Source organism: Kogia breviceps, chromosome 8 (genome assembly GCF_026419965.1).
Source record: "Kogia breviceps isolate mKogBre1 chromosome 8, mKogBre1 haplotype 1, whole genome shotgun sequence".
NCBI classification, from domain to species: domain Eukaryota; kingdom Metazoa; phylum Chordata; class Mammalia; order Artiodactyla; family Physeteridae; genus Kogia; species Kogia breviceps.
The window spans coordinates 886,166-903,851 of record NC_081317.1 but is presented as its reverse complement, the minus strand read 5'-3'; the positions used below and the strand labels follow the sequence as shown (position 1 = coordinate 903,851).

Here is a 17,686-nt window from a genome sequence, read left to right as displayed (position 1 = left end):
GTCCTGAGGAGCTCAGCAGCCCTCTACTATTCTCCCTGCCCCCCTCACCTCCACTCCCACAGCGCTTCATCCCCTCACCTCATGGCATTCAACACGGGCTTTATACACATAAATCAGAAGTGCCACTCCCCACCCCACCCCTGCTTAAACCCTCCAAAGGCTCCCCACTCTGTATTCATTCACTTATGTATTTATTTATTTATTTATTTATTTTTTTATTTTATTTTTTTTTTTTTGTGGTAGGCGGGCCTCTCACTGTTGTGGTCTTTCCCTTTGCGGAGCACAGGCTCCGGACGCGCAGGCTCAGCAGCCATGGCTCACGGGCCCAGCCGCTCCGCGGCACGTGGGATCTTCCCGGACCGGGGCACGAACCCATGTCTCCTGCATCGGCAGGCGGATTCTCAACCACTGCGCCACCAGGGAAGCCCCACTTATGTATTTATTGACTATCTCTGTGTACCAGCCACTGTTCAGACACTGAGGATACAGTGGCTAATAAAACAGACAGAATGTCCTGCCCTTGTGGACCTCGTGGGGAAAATTGGCAATAAACAGGATAAATAACGATATTAGTCACCTACTGCTGAAGACCAGATTACCCCAAAACTCAGTGGCTTAAAACAACAGCATGTATTGTCTCCCAGTTTCTGAGGGTCAAGAATCTGGTGCTGGGTGCTCTGGACCCTCTGGCGCAAAATCTCTCGTGAGGCTGCAGTCAAGCCACTGGCTGCGGCTGTGTTCTCAATAGAAGGCTCAGCTGGGAAGGGGTCTGTGTCTCAGCTCCCTCACTGGTTGTTGGCCAGGCCTTGGTCCTTTGCCACAGGACTCCTCATGTCATGGTGAGCAATTCCAGAGAAAGAAAGAAGTGACAGCCCATCACTTCTGCCACACTCTATTGGCTAGAAGCCAGTTACTCAATCCAGCCCACACTCAGGGGAGGGCTACACAAAGGTGCAAACGCAGGAGGCACATGGTTGGGGGCCATCTTAGAGGCTGCTGTCACAACACGTAAATCAGAATGTACTTTATATAGTGACAAGCTGGAAGACAAGTAGATAAAAGAGGAGAGAGGACATGAGATGTTGGGCAGGGTGCTGAAGTTGGAAGTAAAACAGTAGGAAAGACCTCACTGAGAAGGTGACTTTTGAGTAAAGACCTGAAGGTAGTGAGTGACTCTGGGGAAAGGGGGTGCCGGGCAGAGACAACAGCTAATGCAGAGGTCCTGAGGCAGGAGCCTCGTGGGAAGGGGGCTGAGGGTTGTCAAATAGGAGAAAGTAGGCGACGAGGCAGGCCTGGCTGCAGCCCTACTTGAAATACATTAGCACAGCCTACAAACCCACCTGCCGCCCTCCTACACCTTGGTGCGGGCACCCTGGCCTTCTTGCAAAGCCCTGAGCAGAACTGCTCTGTGTCCACTATGGGGCTTCTGCAGAGGCTGCCCCCTCTGCCTGATACCCTTTCCTGGCATGCTCCATCCCTCTCTTCTTCCAGGTGACAGGCACTTGGCACGACCTGAGGATTGCATGTTTCACTTGTTTATTTGTCCATCCCATGAGTTCTCTCTCACAAGCTCCAGGAGATCAGAGACCTTGTCTCTCTCTCTTTTTTTTTTAACATCTTTATTGGAGTATAATTGCTTTACAATGGTGTGTTAGTGAGACCTTGTCTCTTGATCAAGGTGTGCCCAAGGTCTGGGACAACAGAGGTGCTGGGTAAACATTGTGGAATGCATGAACGAGTGGCGGAAGCCTGTTGCACCGGTTACCGTACTTTATTCACTTTTGTATTTTGACTTGTTTCACTTGACAATAGGAAGCTGGGTGCGAGGGGGAGGCCGCAGCGATCAGCGAGGGGGTCAAAGCAGTCTGAGGCCAGAGCAGTGGCTGGCGCGGCCTGCGCCCAGTCAGGGTTTACGCGTAGGGGGGGAACCCCGGATTCAGAGAGGACAGCGCAGGGGGTAAGGCTCAAAGAGACCCCCAAGTGTGCGCGGGGTCGCGAGTCCGGGACCGCGCTGAACAGCCCTTGTCCCGGAAAACAGCGCTCAGGACACGCCAGACCAGCCCGGGAGTCCCGCCCCGCGCACGAAGCTCCGCCCCCACCGGTGCAGGCACCGTCCCGTGACTAAGCCCCTCCCAGCTAGCCCCGCCCCGCGCAGGCCCCTTGGGCACCGCTCGACGCTGCCCCCACCCCGCCCCCATCCCGCCCACTGGCACGGGCCGCGTCCCCGCTCCGGAAGTCTTCCGCCCGCGCAGGCGCCCTAGGTCGCGAGGCGGCCCAGGATCCGCCCGGTCCGTCCGCCTGCTGAGGTGCCATGGAGCCGCCGCCGCTGTCGCCGCCGCTCTGCACGCTGCCGGCCGGCCCCGGACCCCCGCGCTTCGTGTGTTACTGCGCGGGGGAGGGTAGTGGGACGTGGGAACGCGACGGCTTCAACCTCTAGTGAGTAGCGCGGCCCGCAGGGCTGCGAGGGGCGCGGGCGACTCTGCGGGCGGTCCCGCCTGACAGCCCCTCCCCCGCAGTGTGACGGACGCCGCGGAGCTTTGGAGCACCTGCTTCACGCCGGACAGCCTGGCGGCCCTCGTGGGTAATGGGGCTCCTGGGCTGCCGGCAGCCTCCAGCACCCCACGCCTGCAGCGCGGACCACGTGTGGGATCGAAGGGGGCGACCTGGGATTCCCCGGAAGGGTCAAGACACCCTTCCCACGGCTCCGTAGCTGCAGTCCTAAGATTGGTCCCGGGCGGCTCTGGGTCGGGCAGGTTTTGGGGTGTCCCCAGTAGTCCTGGGGTGTCAGGCACCTGGTGACCAGTCCCTATGCCCTGTAGGAAGCCCGTTTTGGCCTGAGTGCGGCTGAAGACATCACCCCCCGCTTCAGGTGAGCCCCTGAGCAGGGAGGCAGGAGGGATGGGGAGCGGCGAGTGGGTCTGGTCACAGCGCTCAGCTCGCCTCCTTTCCCAGGGCAGCCTGCCAGCAGCAAGCTGTGACTCTCACCCTGCAGGAGGACAGAGCATCCCTGACCGTTTCAGGGGGGCCCTCTGCGCTGGAATTTGACCTCTCCAAGGTGCCGGGCCCAGAGGCAGCCTCCAGGTTGCAGGCACTGACACTGGGCCTGGCAGAGCGCGTGTGCAGCTTGGAGCGGCGGCTGGCAGGTAGGGTGGGTGGTAGGCATCTCACACCCTCACTGGGGACCCCCTGCTGGGGCCTCCATTCCTGCTTTCTCCCCAGCTGCTGCAGAGGAGACGGCCACCAGCCCCAGGAAGAGCTCCCGGCAGGTGGACCCTCCGCTCTACTTACGAGGTAAGGCCTGTCACCTGTGACTTGGGTTGGGTGACTCAGTTTCCCCAGAACAAGCCTCAAGCTCCAGAGAGAGGATCTGTCTGTGTGGAGAAGGGCTTGTGGCCCTGGGATCCTTCTGGATTCAGGAGCCCCCCTCCCTCATCCTGTTTTCCCCAGACCCGGATCCTCAGAGAGGTGGCCCTGGACCTGGGGTCAAGAGGCGGTGTCCGGGAGAGTCTCTCATCAACCCCGGCTTCAAGAGGTGCCCACCCACTCCCCCTCCTTCTTGTGCCCAGGGTCCATCCCTGGACCCTGCCCGCCCTTCCACACCCCCATGGTGTCATTCCCTCTTCTCTCCCAGCAAGAAACCAGCTGGTGGTGTAGACTTCGACGACCCCTGAGGGTGCAGCAAAAAGCGTGACCTTCGGGAGGCTGCTTGCCGTGGGGCTGGGCAGCCCCTGGGATCCTCCCACTGGCACCTGCCCATCCCGCTGCCAGGCAGGAACAAGCCTGCTCCCCCAGCCCCTTCCCCATCAAATAAACATTTGGTGGAGGTCACAGAGGTCACGGCCAGGCTCTGGTTCCTGGGGGCTGTGGCTCCAGAGAGGGCTTGGGGATTGCCAGGCCTGCGGTCTGGGCGTGGGGCCGCATCAGGCTCTGCGCTCCGTGGTGGAGCTGCCCGGCTCTCCCGACCCGCCCAGCTGTCCTTGCCTGGCCAGCCCAGGAGCCAGGAAGGTTGTGTGAGGTGGGGCTGGGGCTCTGAGAGGCTAGAACTCTGCTCCTGTCCCTCCGGGCACACGCCTCCCTGATGCAAACCCCACGTGATGACCAGGGAGATGGGGGGTGGCCTGCCTGCCACCTGGGGCAGATCTGAGGAATGTGGGCCCGCCCTCTGGCCTGGAGACCCGAGTTGCCCAGACGGGGCTCTGCTTCCCACCCTCCCCAGCCATCCTGCCGCCCCGCCCTGGCCTGAGTGGTTTGGGAACCCAGTCCAGTCCTGCCATCCCTGAGGAGTGGGGGATGGACCGCGCCCCGCCCACTGGGTTCTCTGCTGGTCCTTTCTGGCTATCATCTGGAGCTGAGCGTCTCACGGTGGGAGTTTGGGGGTGGCAGAAATTGCGGGGCTTCTGGTCCTCGTTATGTCCGTACCCGCTCACTGAGGCGGAGATGCCTTTCTGGGGCTGCAGACGAGCGGGCGGGTGGCTGGGGAGGCGGGCGCGCTAGCGGGGGCGCACGGCGGGCCAGTAGGCCGCGAGGATCTTGGCGCTGTATGGACATGTGTAGTTGAACTCCTCCTGCAGGGCGTCGTCCAGGTAGCGGTGGACGCCGCGCAGCTCAGCGGGGATGGGCGCCTGGCGGAAGTGCGCGCACACCGTCTGCGGGCGAGGGGGGCGGTCGGGGTCTCCTCGAGGGTCCGCCCCGCCCGGCCCGGCGCTCACGTTCACGATGTGCAGCTTGGGCAGCAGCCCGCGCTGCTCACCGTCCGCAAAGCGGTGGCGTGACTCGCGCAGCTGCGGCTCCCGCGCCAGCTCGTGCTCCAGGGGCGCGCGCAGGTAGCTGTCCACCTTGGCGAGGGCGCGCAGCGGATGCTGGTACAGGGCTGGGGGCGGGGAGCGCGGTGAGGAGCCGGTCGGGGACGCCACTCTCCCCAGCCTCGCCGCGTCTCCAGACCCTCCTCACCATCGTCCAGCGCGGGCACCGGGTTCTTGATGAACGCGGAGAATTTGTGAAAGACGTCATTGCCCGCCGCGGTGGACTCCCTGTATCTGGGCTCTAGGCTGGGGAATCTGAAGGTGGAGGGGTGTGGGGTCAGGCCCTTGCTGCCCCCTGCGGGGCCCCAGGCTCTGTCCTGGGGATGTCCTGCCTGAGGGCCCCACCTTGCCCCTCCCGCTGCACCCGGCCCTCACTCTGGGGGGCCCAGCGTCTCCTCCAGAAACTCCTCACTCGGCAGCGTGTCCGTTTTGGTGTCGCCGTCATAGAGCAGGACGGGCAGCTGCGAACACGGGGCAAAGTCCTTCAGCATCTGGGGACCTGCGGGCACAAGGCAGGGGGCAAGCGGCTGGCTCGAGGGGGGCCAAAGCCAGCGAGGGGTTCCCAGGACAGGGGTTCCCGGGGCAGGGGCTCACCTGCGGGTGTCCACGGTGGTGAGTGTGAAGCACACGCCCTTGAGAAGCAGGACTACGAGGAGCCTCTGACAAGAAGGGCAGAGACCCACCCTTCAGCCCTCCCCAGCCCTCCCCGCAGCCCGGCCAGCCCGGCACCTGGACGAAACAGATGGAGCGTGGCGCTCTCAGCCCTGGTGGGGAGCTTCGGGCGGCGGCAGGGCCTGGCCGGGGACCTGCGGAGCTCCCTTTAAGGTTCCCTGAGCGCCCTGCCCACCCCGGCCCGGGGGACCCGCCCTGTGGAGTCGCACAGGCAGCCAGGGCTCAGTGCCGGCGTGAGCGTGTGACCGTGGGGAACTGAGTGCTCGGAGCTGGACCGGGGGCGCCGCGGCTCGGGGTGGGGGGCGGAGTGGTGGAGGAGGCCAGTGCACTGGCGGTCGGGGAAAGAGGGGTGCCGACCTGGGAGGGGGCAGCTCTGAATCAGGACCACCCCCACCGTGAGCCCAGCAGCCCTCCCTGCAGTGGACACCCCCGCCGCTTGTGAGGGTTCCCAGCCCAGAAAGCCAAGGAGCGGGAGGAAAATGAACAGCCTGGCCACAGCCTGTTTCCGCATCTGCCGGCCAGGGCAATACAAGAGTGATAAACCGCTTGGGAGGGGCGCCCCCTTCCCACCTACTGATCTCCGTTAGATAGAGCCCCCCCCCCGGGCAGGGCCCACATTCCAAACGTGTCCAAGGGGGCCGGGCCCACATCCCTGACTCTCGGCTGTGGGCTCAGGGCGAGTTTCTCCCTGTTTGTTTTGTGCGGTGCGCGGGCCTCTCACTGCTGTGGCCTCTCCCGTTGCGGAGCACAGGCTCCGGACGCGCAGGTTCAGCGGCCACGGCTCACGGGCCCAGCCGCTCCGCGGCACGTGGGATCCTCCCGGACCGGGGCACGAACCCGTGTCCCCTGCATCGGCACGCGGACTCCCAACCACTGCGCCACCAGGGAAGCCCTCTTCCTGCTCTTAACTAAAAGAAAGAACCCTTGGGGTTAGAAGCCACAATCCTCTGAGCCACGGGGACCTCCCCCCCCCTCCCCACCCTGGACTGGAAGGCGGCCGGAGGAGGCTGGGGGAGTTGGCAGCCTCACAGGTGTGCGCCTGCCGGCCCGCCCCCATAGGCGCCACTCACCGGACTTCCCCCACTGGGGCCCAGCGCCTGGGGGGAGGGGGCTGAGGGAGGAGCCATCGTGGTGCGGCGCCACCTGGTGGCAGCCAGTGGGATCTGCACGGCGCCTTCCACTCCAAGCCCAGGGCCTCGTTCCTCCGTCCAGGCCCCCAGCCCGACAGACCCTCTCCGGAAGCAACAGTGGTCAGGGCTCCTGGCAGAGGCCCCCTGAGCCTGGGGCTGACCTCGACATACTGTGGAGTTGGGGCGTGGGCCTCCGGACCACCTGCCACCACCATGTGGCTGCCCCTCAACAACTGGGGGGTCACCCCGCACCCTTCCTGCTTTCCTGCCACAGAAACTGCCACCCTGGAGAAGGGCCGAGGCCCCTCCACACCTGCGCCTGTTCACCAGATGTCCTGTGTGGAAAGGCACCCTTACATGTCAGTTAGAAAAATGGTGACATGGACAAATGAACAGGTGGTTCAGAAAGAAGGAAATAAAACACCAACAGAATACGTGACAGTGTGTTTCATTGTACACGTGTTCCTAGAACAAATCAGAACAACATACATACAGTTTGTGGTTACAACGGGCAGAAATGTGGCAACGATATTCTTGGCAAGCATGTGGGGAGATGCACTCCGGGGGCGTCCCTGGTAAACAGCAGATGCCATCAAGACGCCCCCATAAGTACGTGAGGGACAAACGGGTGTTCAGTCCCCCAGGGTGTGGCAGAGTCCTGGTGCGTCCACAGGAGCGGACAGAGGAGGTGGGTCTCACTAGCCTGAGATTTACTGGTGTTACGGGCTGAACTGTGTCCCCTCCAAATTCATATGAAGTCCTCCTCCCCAAGCCCCCACCCCTCAGAATGTGACCATATTTGGAGATGGGGTCTTCACAGAAGTAATCAAGTTAAGATGAGGTCATTACGATGGGCCCTAACCCAACGTGACTGTGTCCTTATAAAAAGGGGAGGGACTTCCCTGGTGGCCCAGTAGTTAAGAATCTGCCTTCCAAAGGAGGGGACGCAAGTTCGATCCCTGGTCAGGGAACTAAGATCCCACATGCTGCGGGGCAACTAAGCCTTCGTGCCGCAACTACTAAGCATGCAGGCCACAACTAGAGAGAAGCCCACGCACCGCAACAAAGATCCCGAATACCGCAACTAAGACTCGACACAGCCCAAAATAAATATTTAAAAAATATATACATATAGGGCTTCCCTGGTGGCACAGTGGTTGAGAGTCTGCCTGCCGATGCAGGGGACGCGGGGGTTCGTGCCCCGGTCCGGGAAGATCCCACATGCCGCAGAGCGGCTGGGCCCGTGAGCCGTGGCCGCTGAGCCTGCGCGTCCGGAGCCTGTGCTCCGCAATGGGAGAGGCCACGACAATGAGAGGCCCGCGTACCGCAAAAAAAAAAAAAAAAAATATATATATATATATATATATATATATATATATATATATATATACACATATAAAAAAGGGGGCGATGTGGATACGGACACACACATACACACACAGAGGGAGAGCCCTGTGTGGAGGCGGAGGCAGAGATGGGGGTGACGCTTCCCAAAGCCAAAGGCCCCAAAGAAATCCACCAGCATCTGGGAGGGCAGGGAGCAGACCGTTCCTCACAGCCTCGGGAGGCTCCACCCTGCCGACACCTTGATCTTGGACTTCTGGCCCCCAGACGGTGAGAGTAAATGTCCGGTGTTCAAGGTTGTGGTACTTTGTTATGGCAGCCCTTGCAAACCAGGCCAAGTGGGAGAGAGAAACCCAGCAAACGGAAAAACTACCAATTAGTGTAAGTCACTCTGAGCCTATGCTTGTGTGTATCCTTGCAGGCTGACCTCTGACGTGTACAAACACATTCGTGTTTTCTACCCACTTGCGTCGTATGAAATTTCTACCATGTTTCAAAAATGTTTTTAGAGAAGTGAGAAGAAACCTATGGTCACCAACATTAACCAGACCACAACCTACCCCAGCCACTTGGATGGTCCCTAACCAACCCTCCCCGCTGCCCCTGCCATATCCACAGAGCAGCCCCCGGAGGGCCCTTGGGGGCTGCCCGCCCTCCTCCCTTCACAGTCCCTGCGGGGCAGGCTCAGCCCGAGGTCCCAGGGCTGCTGTCCTTGACCTCATCCCTGTGTTGGAAACTCTCCTCTCCTGAGCCCCGGCCTGCAGGGTGAGGAGCCCACCCCTCCTCCGGGCTGACCCAGTCACCCTCCCCCACCCTGAGCCCGGCCTTCGGGGAAGGGGCTGTACCTCGGCATCCAGCAGGCCCACCTTCACCCCACACCCCACCCTACGCACGCAAGCTGGCGTGAACTTTTTTATTTAATTTAAACAAACATCTGTGCGCTCCGCTCGCTCCGTACGGGCCTGGCTCCCGGGTGGGCGGTCAGGGGGCCGAGCTGGGTGGGAGGGCAAGGGCAGCGGGAGGGTGTGGGGAGGGGGTCCGGCCCCTCACCTCGCCGGTGGGGCCAGCTTCTCCGTTCCTGCTACCCGGCCCGCGGCCCCGTGGCAGCCCCCTCCCCGGCCCACGACAACGGCTCCCTGTGGGAGACCAGGGTGACGAGGCTCGTCCTAAAGCAAGATGAGCAGGAGCCTCGGGTGGGACCTAACGCCACCGCCCAGTCCCAGGCTGGCAGCAGCCACCACCCAAACTGGCTGTAAGAGAACAGCCCGTTCAGGAGGGCAGGGGTCGCCAGGAGAAGTCGGGCGGTACCTGGCAGCCCGGGTCGCCCTGTGGCCCTGCGGGGGGTGGGCAGAGCTGGGCAGGGGCAGGGGCGAGGGGCTGGCCAGAGCCCAAGGCTTTAAGGCAGAGCAGGGTGAGGGTGTGCGCAGCCCGGGGCCGGGCCAGCCTTTGGCACGATGAGGGGAGGGCGGCGCGAGGGCCGAGGAGGGCGGGGCTGGAGGGGCCTGAAGCCCTCGGTCCTGGACCTCCCACTCCAGGGCCTTGGCAGGCGGGCACTGGGGGCACCTCAGCCAGCGCCCGACTTCCGTTCCCACCTTGACGCAGCTCCGGCGGTCAGCAGAGCGTGTCCGTGTTGAAGGAGAGCTGGGCCTGGGGGACAGGGACAGGCCTGGCTTGGGCGTCTGGCCCTGCGCCTGCCCCAGGCCGGCCCCCACGCAGGCTCTGCCACCTCTGTCCGCCCTGAGCTTCCTCTCGGTGGTCAGCTCCCTGCGTGGCCTGTCCCCGCCAGGCCGGTGGCTGCTTTTCCCGGGCTCTGCTCCCCCCACCTCCGCTCGGCCTGTCTCTGAAACGCCCTCCGTTTCCAAGCCGTTCTGGGGTCTGTGTGGGTCTGTCTCCTCTGCCTGGGCCCAGGCCTCCTGCGTCCGCTATAGTCCTGAGCGTCAGGCGGGTCCCTGTTCCCGTGAGCTCAGGACGGCAGGGGTCCCGGGGCCACCCCCCGGCCCCACCCCCAGCCCGAGCCTGGGCTCTCTGGCCGGCCTGGCTGCCCTGACTCCAGAAGCCTGCTCACCCTCTCCTCCTCGAAGCTGATGAGGCCCTCGTCCTCCGTGTCTAGGTCCTCGGGCTCGTCGGCCACGAGCGCCCGCAGCTCGGTCGGGGGGGGCCGAGGCCGGAACAAGCTGAGCAGGCGGCCCAGTGGGGACGGCAGCGCCGAGGGCGGCTCTGTCTCCTGCTGCTCCAGGTTGTCGCTCTGCTTCTTGGCGAAGTTCACGAACACCTGGCGGGCAGGGACAGGGGGCTGGGTGGGGGCCGGCCCAGGTGGGCCCGGGGGCCCCGGCCCAGGGCACTCACGTTGTCCAGGGTGGTCTGGCTGACTGAGTAGTCCTCGAGGCCCAGCACGCCCACCACCTGCTCCATCTTGCTGAACACCTGCGCCAGCGAGATGCGCTCCGACTTGAGCTGGTACTGCACTTTTGTGTGGTGCCGCTCCTGGCGGGGCACGGAGGTCAGAGGTTGCTCAGGCACTGCCGGCCCTGCCCCGCCCCTCGGCCCGGGGCCCCGCCCCTCGGCCCGGGGCCCCGCCCACCTTGAGCACGGCCTCCGGGAAGTTCCTGTTGAAGAACCGCACCACGTCCTTCACGTTCTGGCTGCTCTTGGTCCTCACCGTGATCATGTAGCCGTCCCCGAACCTGTGGGACAGGCCCTTGGCCCCAGCCCGGCCGCCAGGGGAGCCCAGCCTCCGCCTGCTGCGGCCCACAGCCCACCGTCCCCGCCACCCCCGCTGCTCACCGGTTCTTCAGATGCTGGATGCTGCCCAGACAGCGCAGGCGCCCGTTCACCATGATGGCCAGCCGCGTGCACAGCGCCTCGCACTCCTCCATGCTGAGGGCGAGACGCACGGGCTGGCACGGGAGGTGGGCGGGGCCCGATGTGCGGGGGCGGGGGGTGGGGGGGTGGGGGCAAGCGGACCTGTGCGAAGTCAGCACCACCGAGCGCCCTGTCTTGATGAGGTCCAAAATGAGGTTCCAGAGGAAGCGCCGAGCCTTAGGGTCCATGCCTGTGGTAGGCTCGTCCTGGGGGTGGGGCCAGGCTCAGCTGCTGTACCCGTTCACCCCAGCTAGCCCCACCAGCTGCTTCCTGCCCGGCCCCCCAGGAAGACAAAGGCGGGGCACCCGACCCCCATCCCACCCCCGGGCTCACCAGGAAGATGAAGGCGGGGTACCCGATGAGGGCGATGGCTGTGGACAGCTTCCGCTTGTTGCCTCCGCTGTAGGTGCCGGCGGGCTTGTCAGCGTACTTGGTCAGCTCCAGCTTCTCCAGGGCCCACTTCACCACCTGGGCGGGAGAACGATGTCAGGGGCCCACGCTACACACCAGCCCCCTCCCCTGCCGGGCGACCCTCACCCGGGCCTCATCCTTCCAGGGGATGCCGCGGAGCCGCGTGTACAGCTGCAGGTGCTCCCGGGCCGTGAGCTCATCGAACAGCGCGTCGAACTGTGGGCAGTAGCCCAGGCTCTGCTGCACCTGGAGCAGCTCCTTGAGCACGCTGGGGACGCAGCGCCGTCAGCACCGGTCGCTGCCGTCGCCCCGCCCACCCAGACACCCGCCCGCCCACACCCGTGCCCCACACCTGTGCCCGTTGACGAAGGCCTCGCCCCCCGTCGTGCTCTCGTCGCCCGTCAGCATCTTGAAGGTGCTGGTCTTGCCCGCACCGTTGACGCCCAGGAGGCCAAAGCACTCGCCAGGACGCACGCCCAGGCACAGGCGGTCCACGGCCAGGATGCGTCCGATCTTCCGCGACTTGTACACCTGGCAGAGGTGAGGGGGGCGGCCCTCTCAGCGGGGCAGGCTGGCCGGCCACCCGGCCGGACTCCACCCGGGCCCCCGCCTACCCCGAGCCCCGCCCCCACCCGCCCAGGGCCCACCTTGGTCAGGTTCTCGATTTTGACCATGTCGTTGTCAGCGTCCCCCCGCAGCACGCGCTGCCGCTCGCTGGCCACGTCCACGTCGTCCTCCACGGGCTTTGTCGACACGGGCATGCGCCTGCGGGGACGAGGAGGGCAGTGCCCGGCCGGGACCCCCGCCACCGCCCAGCGGTCCCCCCCACCGCGGCCACGGCGGGAAGGAGGGTGGCCCAGCCCGGCCCCCCACCGCGCGCTGCCTGGCGCGCCCCCACTCACTGCGGCTGCCGCAGGAAGTTGTACTGGCACATGATGGTGAGGAGGAAGCCCACGAAGCCCTCGACCGTCATGGCCACCAGGCCCCTGGTGACAATGTCCCACTCGAACGGGGACTTCATCTTGTCAAACTGGCCTGTGGGGCAGCTGGCTCAGGGCTGGGCCCGGGGCCTCAGGAGCCGCCGCTCCCCCCCAGGCCCGGGAGCTCCCTCGGCCTCCCCGCCCAGGGGCGCGCGCGCTGTCACCCGCCGCCGGCCTCACCGATCTTGGCGTAGTACTCGTTGATGTACTCGTTGTAGGCCATCTCCATGAGTCCGTGGCCCAGGTTGTAGTTGGGGAAGATGAGGAAGCAGCTTTTCAGGTAACCGTTGGCAACCTTCAGGTCCTGGAGGGTCACGGGGGTCAGGGCACAGCCTCGGCCCTGCCGCGCCGCCATCCCGTCACCCCGCCGCGCCGCCCCACCTTGTCACGCTCAAAGAGCTGCAGTAGGAAGGTGGCCACGGTGGCCGTGATGCCGATGAAAAGGTTGATGACGATGAGGAACACGTAGGCCGAGCTGGGGACCTCAAACCAGAAGGAGGCCGGGTACATGATGGGGGTGATGGACCACCTACGGGTGGCAGGCGGGCAGAGGTCACTGGGCGGCCCGAGCCCGCCCTGCGCCCACCGCCCCCGCCCGCCCGCTCCCCCTTACCCGTAGAGCAGAAAGAGGGAGAGCACGGCAGGGAAGTTGGTGGGGGACGTGTAGGCCGGCAAGTCAAACACAAACAGGATGAGGACGCAGCAGGTGGCGGGCACCAGGTAGTTGAGCTGCCAGAGCAGGGGTGGCAGGTGAGGGGCCGGGGAGGCCCGGGGCGGGGGTGGGGGCCTCCTGGGGGCAGAACCGGGGACCCAGCAGGGGGCGGGGGGACGGGACAGCCAGGGGTCTGGGGGCACACCATGTCCCACACGTAGTTAGCCAGCCAGTAGATGACAGGGTTGCAGCCGCTGACAAACTGCAGGTGCTTGGCCTTGGTGGACTTCTCGGCCACCAGAAAGACCACGAAGCTGGCCGGCACGAAGGACATGGCCACGATGATGAAGATGGCGATAACCACATCCGTGCCCTGCAGCCTGGGGGCGAGGCGGCCCTCAGCCCTGCGCGGCCCGCGGTCCCACAGCGGCGCCCCCGCCCCCGCCCGCCCCCGCACCTACAGGTAATCCAGGGAGAGGCTAGCGCTCGTCTTGTTCATGGGGTGGTTGGTGACGGTGATGCCTGCGGCACAGGGAGGGCAGCCTCAGGGGCCTGCTCTGCGCCCGGCCTGGCCCGCCCCCCCGGCCCCGGCTCACCCACCATAGGCCGCAGGGCTGCCCTTGCTCTTGGGCAGGTTGGCACGCAGGATGGCATTGTTGAGGCTGTTGAGGTAGGTGGGCATGCTGTGGTAGCCCTTGTTGTTGTAGAAAACCTGCGGGGAGTAGAGAGAGACCCCGAGAGCCACGTCGGCCCCTGCAGGCCTCGGGCGAGGGCCGGAAGGGGCGGGGCCCGGGGCCGAGCGGCGCTCACCTGGGCTGCCCGCCGCACCGCGATCCTCCGCACCATGGCCGGGGCCCGGGCGCCAAACGAGGCTGGGATGGACTTCTGGACGTTGCCGAAGGTGATGGCCCCGTACCTGGGCAGCAAGCCGAGGACCGGTGAGCCGGGCGGGAGACGGGTGTCTGCACCTCGCCCACGGCCGGCGCGCCCCTCCCGCCCAGCTCACCGGTGCAGCCGGAAGCGGTCGGAGGTGAAGAGCAGGTACTCAGAGACGTTGTGGCCGGTGATGTCGGTCAGGATGTCACCCGTGACCACCCGCATCTGGGGCGGGTGCCCGCCCACGCTGCCGGGGCAGGAGAAGCCGGTGCCCTGCCCGGAGCAGGTGCAGCGGACGGGCTCCCGCACCAGGCGTGGCAGGGAGGGTGCCGACGTCCAGTTCTCTGCGGGCACAGCGGGCAGAGTCAGCCCAGCCCGTGCCGCCCCGAGCCCCAGGCATCCCCACCAGCCAGTACCTGGCGAGGAGGTGGGCGGCAGGGAGGCGTTCCAGGCCCGCGGCGGGTCCTCGTCCAGGGACACGGGGGAGTCAGACGGCGCAGGCGAGGGCGGGGGCGGCACGAAGTTGGACAGCGGCAGCCCCTGCGTGAAGGACTCCAGGCACAGGCTGTCGAAGAACCGCGTGGCCAGCAGGCGCGACTCACCGCTGCTCAGGTTCAGCGTGGGCCCCAGCGAGCCGTTAGCCGGAGACTTGAGCACACACGTGGCGCCCACGCCTGACGGCAGCCGGAAAGTGCTCACCAGCTGCTGGGGGCCGGCGTCGGGGGACAGCCGCAATCTGGGGAAGAACAGAGCCAGTCTGGGTTCGGGGACGGGACGCCTCCCCCAGCTCTCGCACGGCCCCCGGCCCCCGGCCCGCAGGGCCGCCTGTCCCACGGCCTCACCGGTACTCCTGGCGCTCCTCGTTGGCGTAGGGGATGAAGTTGCCGCGGGGCTGGGTGTAGTTGTGGTACTGGGAGGGGGACAGGACCAGCGGGGGCAGGTCGCCTGGTGGGGTGCACGGGGAAGCCTGAGCAGGTTCCTATGGCCTGCCAGCATCCCCCAGGCCCGGGTCCCCTCTTCCCAACAGCCACAGGGCCCAAGCTTGGGGTCTGGACCCCAAGGAGGCGGGAATCCCAGATGAGCCTAGGAGCACGCCCGCCAGTCTCAGGCGCGGCGCCCAGGCCCAGAGCAAGTGTGGGTTCCCCACATGGCACCCGAGCAGGGCGGACATCCTGACGCCCGGCCGGGTGGCCATACCGATCTCTGGGACGGAGAGCGCCACCGTCATAGCCACGCAGACAAAGAAGGCAGGGAGCAGGATCTGAGAGGACAGCGCCTTGGAGTTGCGTCGAGCACAGTGGAAGCGCTTCACCAGGAGCCCGTGGAACTGGCGCACCTTCAGCCACCAGCCCTCCAGCTTGCGGCTGCCCCCGCCGACCCGCAGGGGGGCCTCCGCCTCGGCCTCTGCACGGGAGGGGTTGCTGAGCAGGGGGCCCTAACCACCCTCCAGGGACCCTGTGGGCCCACCCGGACGCCTCCCACCTTGCAAGCTGACGTTGTCAGGGTCCTGCAAGTTGTCGCAGAGGGGGCGGTAGTCGCCATAGACGTCGGTGTAGCCGGCCCCCTCGTCACCACGGGCGGAGCCCACCGAGGACGCAGACTGCAGCGACGCCTGTGACTGTGCCAGCTCTGCGCACTGGGCCAGGTTGCCAGCGCGACCCTCCCCCGACAACGAGTCCACGGCCCCAGGCAGCACATCTTTCCTGGACTCTTTCACGTCTGCAGTGGCAGAGAAGCCACGGAAGGGGATACGGGGCTCAAGGCTGCCTGCCACCTGCAGGCCTGTCCGGGACCCCAGCCTCCACACTCACCCACCCACCCACCCAGGGCCCCAGACCCAGTCTGGGGATCTCCCTGGGGAGATCTGGATCCTTATTCCCACCTAAGACCCTTGGCCCCCACAAACAGAGGAGGAGTGAGAAGCCCCAGGCCCAAGTTCGGGGCTGGTGGAGCAGGTTGGTGGGGGCAGGGGCAGAGCTGGTCAGTAGCTCTAGAGCCTCTCACCTGCCTCGCTGTTCTCCAGCGACTGGTCCTCCTCCGAGACCTTAAGGAACACCTCCTCCAGTGTACTGTCCATCAGCCCAAAGCTGCTCAGGTGCAGGACATCCAGACTGTGCTCCAGGTGCTGTGAAAGAGCTGGGTGAGGCCCACCGCAGGGTGGGAGGGGGGACCCCACAGGGAGGGTTGGGCCCACCTCCCCTTCAGCCCCGCCTCCTCCACTGGCCCCGCCCCTGAGCCCAGCCCCGCCTCCTCCAACAGTCCCACCTCCCCTTCAGCCCCGCCTCCCCCACTGGCCCCGCCCCTGAGCCCAGCCCCGCCTCCTCCAGCAGTCCCACCTCACCCCGCAGCCCCACCTCTGCTGGCCCTGCCCCCAAGCCCTACCCCAGCTCTGCCTCCCCTACCAGCCCCACCTCCTCTGCTGAACACACCTCCTGGGCAGCTCCACCTCCTACACTGACCTCTCCCCTGAGCCCCACCCCCTCCACCAGCCCAGCCCCACCCCCACACCTGAAAGAGGCGCTCAAAGGCTCCCTTCTTGGCGGCCTCGCTGGGCAGGATGTAAGAGAGCTCGGTACTGGTGTCTGAGACTAGCAGGCAGGAGGCCACATGTTTGCGGATGAACTGGGAAACCTGGGGCTCGGAGCAGCTGCTCAGCTGGGCCCGACCCGGGGGGCTGGCTGTCAGCCCTGGCTCTGGGAGGGTAGGGAGGGCTTCACTCAGGGGCTGGCGGAGAGTGTGAGCCCGGCCCAACCAGCACCCTGGGCCCACCGGGGCAATGGTGGGGGCCCAGCCCCTCAACCTCATCGGTCTTGGGAAGGGGTCCGGGGCAGGCAGCCTCAGCACAGACCTTGGGGGTCCCCGGGCTCGGCAGGCCGCTTGACCAGTGTGAGGCGGTAGCCGTCCCCGTAAGCGCCCTTGAGGAAGAGCGGGGAGCCACAGCACTTGAGCTTCCCGTGGGAGATGATGGCAATGCGGTCCCCAAGCAGGTCGGCCTCGTCCATGTGGTGGGTGGACAGGAGGATGGTGCGGCCTGCGGGAGGTCAAGACTGGGGTCGGGAGGGCGGCGGCCGGGCAGGGCCGGGCAGGGGGCTGCTCACACCCACCCCGCGCCCCGCTCACCTGGCTTGTACTTCAGGATGAGGTCCCAGATGGCGCGGCGTGCGTAGGGGTCCACGCCGGCCGTGGGCTCATCCAGGATGATGGCACGGGAGCCGCCCACGAAGGCGATGGCCACGGAGAGCTTGCGTTTCATGCCGCCGGACAGTGTCTGCACCAGCGAGTGCCGCTTGTTGGAGAGCTCCAGGTCCTCGATCATCCTGAGGGCAGTGCAGGAGGGTCGGGCCAGCCCTCAGGGGGCCGGAGCCTCTGCCTGCAGCCCCGCCTCCCACCCGAGCCCCACCCACTTGTCCATCTCCTTGCGGATCTCCTCCTGGGCCATGCTCTTGAGCCTCGAGTAGAACCAGAGGTGCTCCTCCACCGTGAGCCGGTCGAAGAGCACGTTGTGCTGGGGGCACATGCCCAGGTTCTTGCGGATCTCGTCCATCTCGGTGCGGATGTCGTGCCCGTAGATGGTGGCCGAACCCGAGGTCGGCGGGAACAGGCCGGTGAGGATAGACCTGGGCGGGGAGGCGGGGTCACGGTCCCCACCTCCCGCAGGGAGCCCTCCCTGCCGCCCGCTGCGTCAGGAACGCCGGGGCGACCCCCACACGCTCACATGGTAGTGGTCTTGCCAGCCCCGTTGTGGCCCAGGAAGGACACCACCTGGTTCTCGTAGAGGTTCAGGCTCAGCCTGTCCAAGGCCAGCTTCCTGTCGCCCTTGTAGACCTTGGTAAGCTCGTCCACGCGGACCACCAGCGGCAGGTGGGTGGGCTCCTCTTCCATGCCCCGCGCCTCCTCTGCACCAGGGCCCAGGGTCAGCGCCAGGGGTGCCTCCGGCCGCTGAAGCTCAGCCACCGC

At 65.6% G+C, this 17,686-nt stretch overlaps 3 protein-coding genes across 7 annotated transcripts in view; 1 reads left to right on the top strand and 2 right to left on the bottom strand.

Moving 5' to 3' along the window:
• Positions 1-17,686, bottom strand: part of ABCA2 (ATP binding cassette subfamily A member 2) — a 133,466-nt gene that overhangs the window by 104,900 nt on the left and 10,880 nt on the right. The window contains exons 20-48 of one of the 2 annotated variants that reach the window (XM_067040253.1): positions 17,445-17,625; positions 17,134-17,346; positions 16,850-17,046; positions 16,578-16,760; positions 16,238-16,422; positions 15,734-15,854; positions 15,212-15,448; positions 14,927-15,133; positions 14,572-14,674; positions 14,146-14,465; positions 13,860-14,073; positions 13,664-13,769; positions 13,454-13,565; positions 13,315-13,375; positions 13,059-13,233; positions 12,815-12,930; positions 12,583-12,730; positions 12,382-12,505; positions 12,124-12,256; positions 11,869-11,986; positions 11,574-11,752; positions 11,348-11,489; positions 11,144-11,278; positions 10,913-11,016; positions 10,733-10,825; positions 10,530-10,632; positions 10,295-10,432; positions 10,014-10,220; positions 9,539-9,595 (exon numbers count right to left, since the gene is read on the bottom strand). In XM_067040253.1, the coding sequence (XP_066896354.1) occupies positions 9,560-9,595; positions 10,014-10,220; positions 10,295-10,432; positions 10,530-10,632; positions 10,733-10,825; positions 10,913-11,016; positions 11,144-11,278; positions 11,348-11,489; positions 11,574-11,752; positions 11,869-11,986; positions 12,124-12,256; positions 12,382-12,505; positions 12,583-12,730; positions 12,815-12,930; positions 13,059-13,233; positions 13,315-13,375; positions 13,454-13,565; positions 13,664-13,769; positions 13,860-14,073; positions 14,146-14,465; positions 14,572-14,674; positions 14,927-15,133; positions 15,212-15,448; positions 15,734-15,854; positions 16,238-16,422; positions 16,578-16,760; positions 16,850-17,046; positions 17,134-17,346; positions 17,445-17,625 (4,391 nt within the window). In that variant the 3' untranslated portion in view covers positions 9,539-9,559. Of the gene's footprint in view, positions 1-8,847; positions 9,596-10,013; positions 10,221-10,294; positions 10,433-10,529; positions 10,633-10,732; positions 10,826-10,912; positions 11,017-11,143; positions 11,279-11,347; positions 11,490-11,573; positions 11,753-11,868; positions 11,987-12,123; positions 12,257-12,381; positions 12,506-12,582; positions 12,731-12,814; positions 12,931-13,058; positions 13,234-13,314; positions 13,376-13,453; positions 13,566-13,663; positions 13,770-13,859; positions 14,074-14,145; positions 14,466-14,571; positions 14,675-14,926; positions 15,134-15,211; positions 15,449-15,733; positions 15,855-16,237; positions 16,423-16,577; positions 16,761-16,849; positions 17,047-17,133; positions 17,347-17,444; positions 17,626-17,686 lie in introns of those variants that run through there. The other variant, XM_059073339.2, reaches the window with a different exon arrangement.
• PAXX (PAXX non-homologous end joining factor) lies at positions 2,139-3,828 on the top strand. Of its 4 annotated transcripts, none has more exons than XM_059071233.2 (7): positions 2,139-2,436; positions 2,517-2,577; positions 2,820-2,869; positions 2,953-3,143; positions 3,220-3,291; positions 3,448-3,532; positions 3,632-3,828. In XM_059071233.2, the coding sequence occupies exons 1-7, from the start codon at positions 2,312-2,314 to the stop codon at positions 3,669-3,671; spliced, it is 624 nt and encodes a 207-aa protein (XP_058927216.1). In that variant the 5' UTR covers positions 2,139-2,311; the 3' UTR covers positions 3,672-3,828. The 4 variants fall into 4 exon arrangements, with proteins under 4 accessions (XP_058927216.1, XP_066896360.1, XP_066896359.1 ...); XM_059071234.2 differs by having other exon boundaries at positions 2,216-2,436; positions 3,636-3,828; XM_067040258.1 differs by having other exon boundaries at positions 2,215-2,436; positions 3,448-3,828.
• On the bottom strand, positions 2,221-5,496 carry CLIC3 (chloride intracellular channel 3). The gene is made up of 4 exons (XM_067040260.1): positions 5,397-5,496; positions 5,178-5,301; positions 4,951-5,057; positions 2,221-4,870 (listed from the first exon to the last, which is right to left on the bottom strand). The coding sequence occupies exons 2-4, from the start codon at positions 5,291-5,293 to the stop codon at positions 4,491-4,493; spliced, it is 603 nt and encodes a 200-aa protein (XP_066896361.1). The 5' UTR covers positions 5,294-5,301; positions 5,397-5,496; the 3' UTR covers positions 2,221-4,490.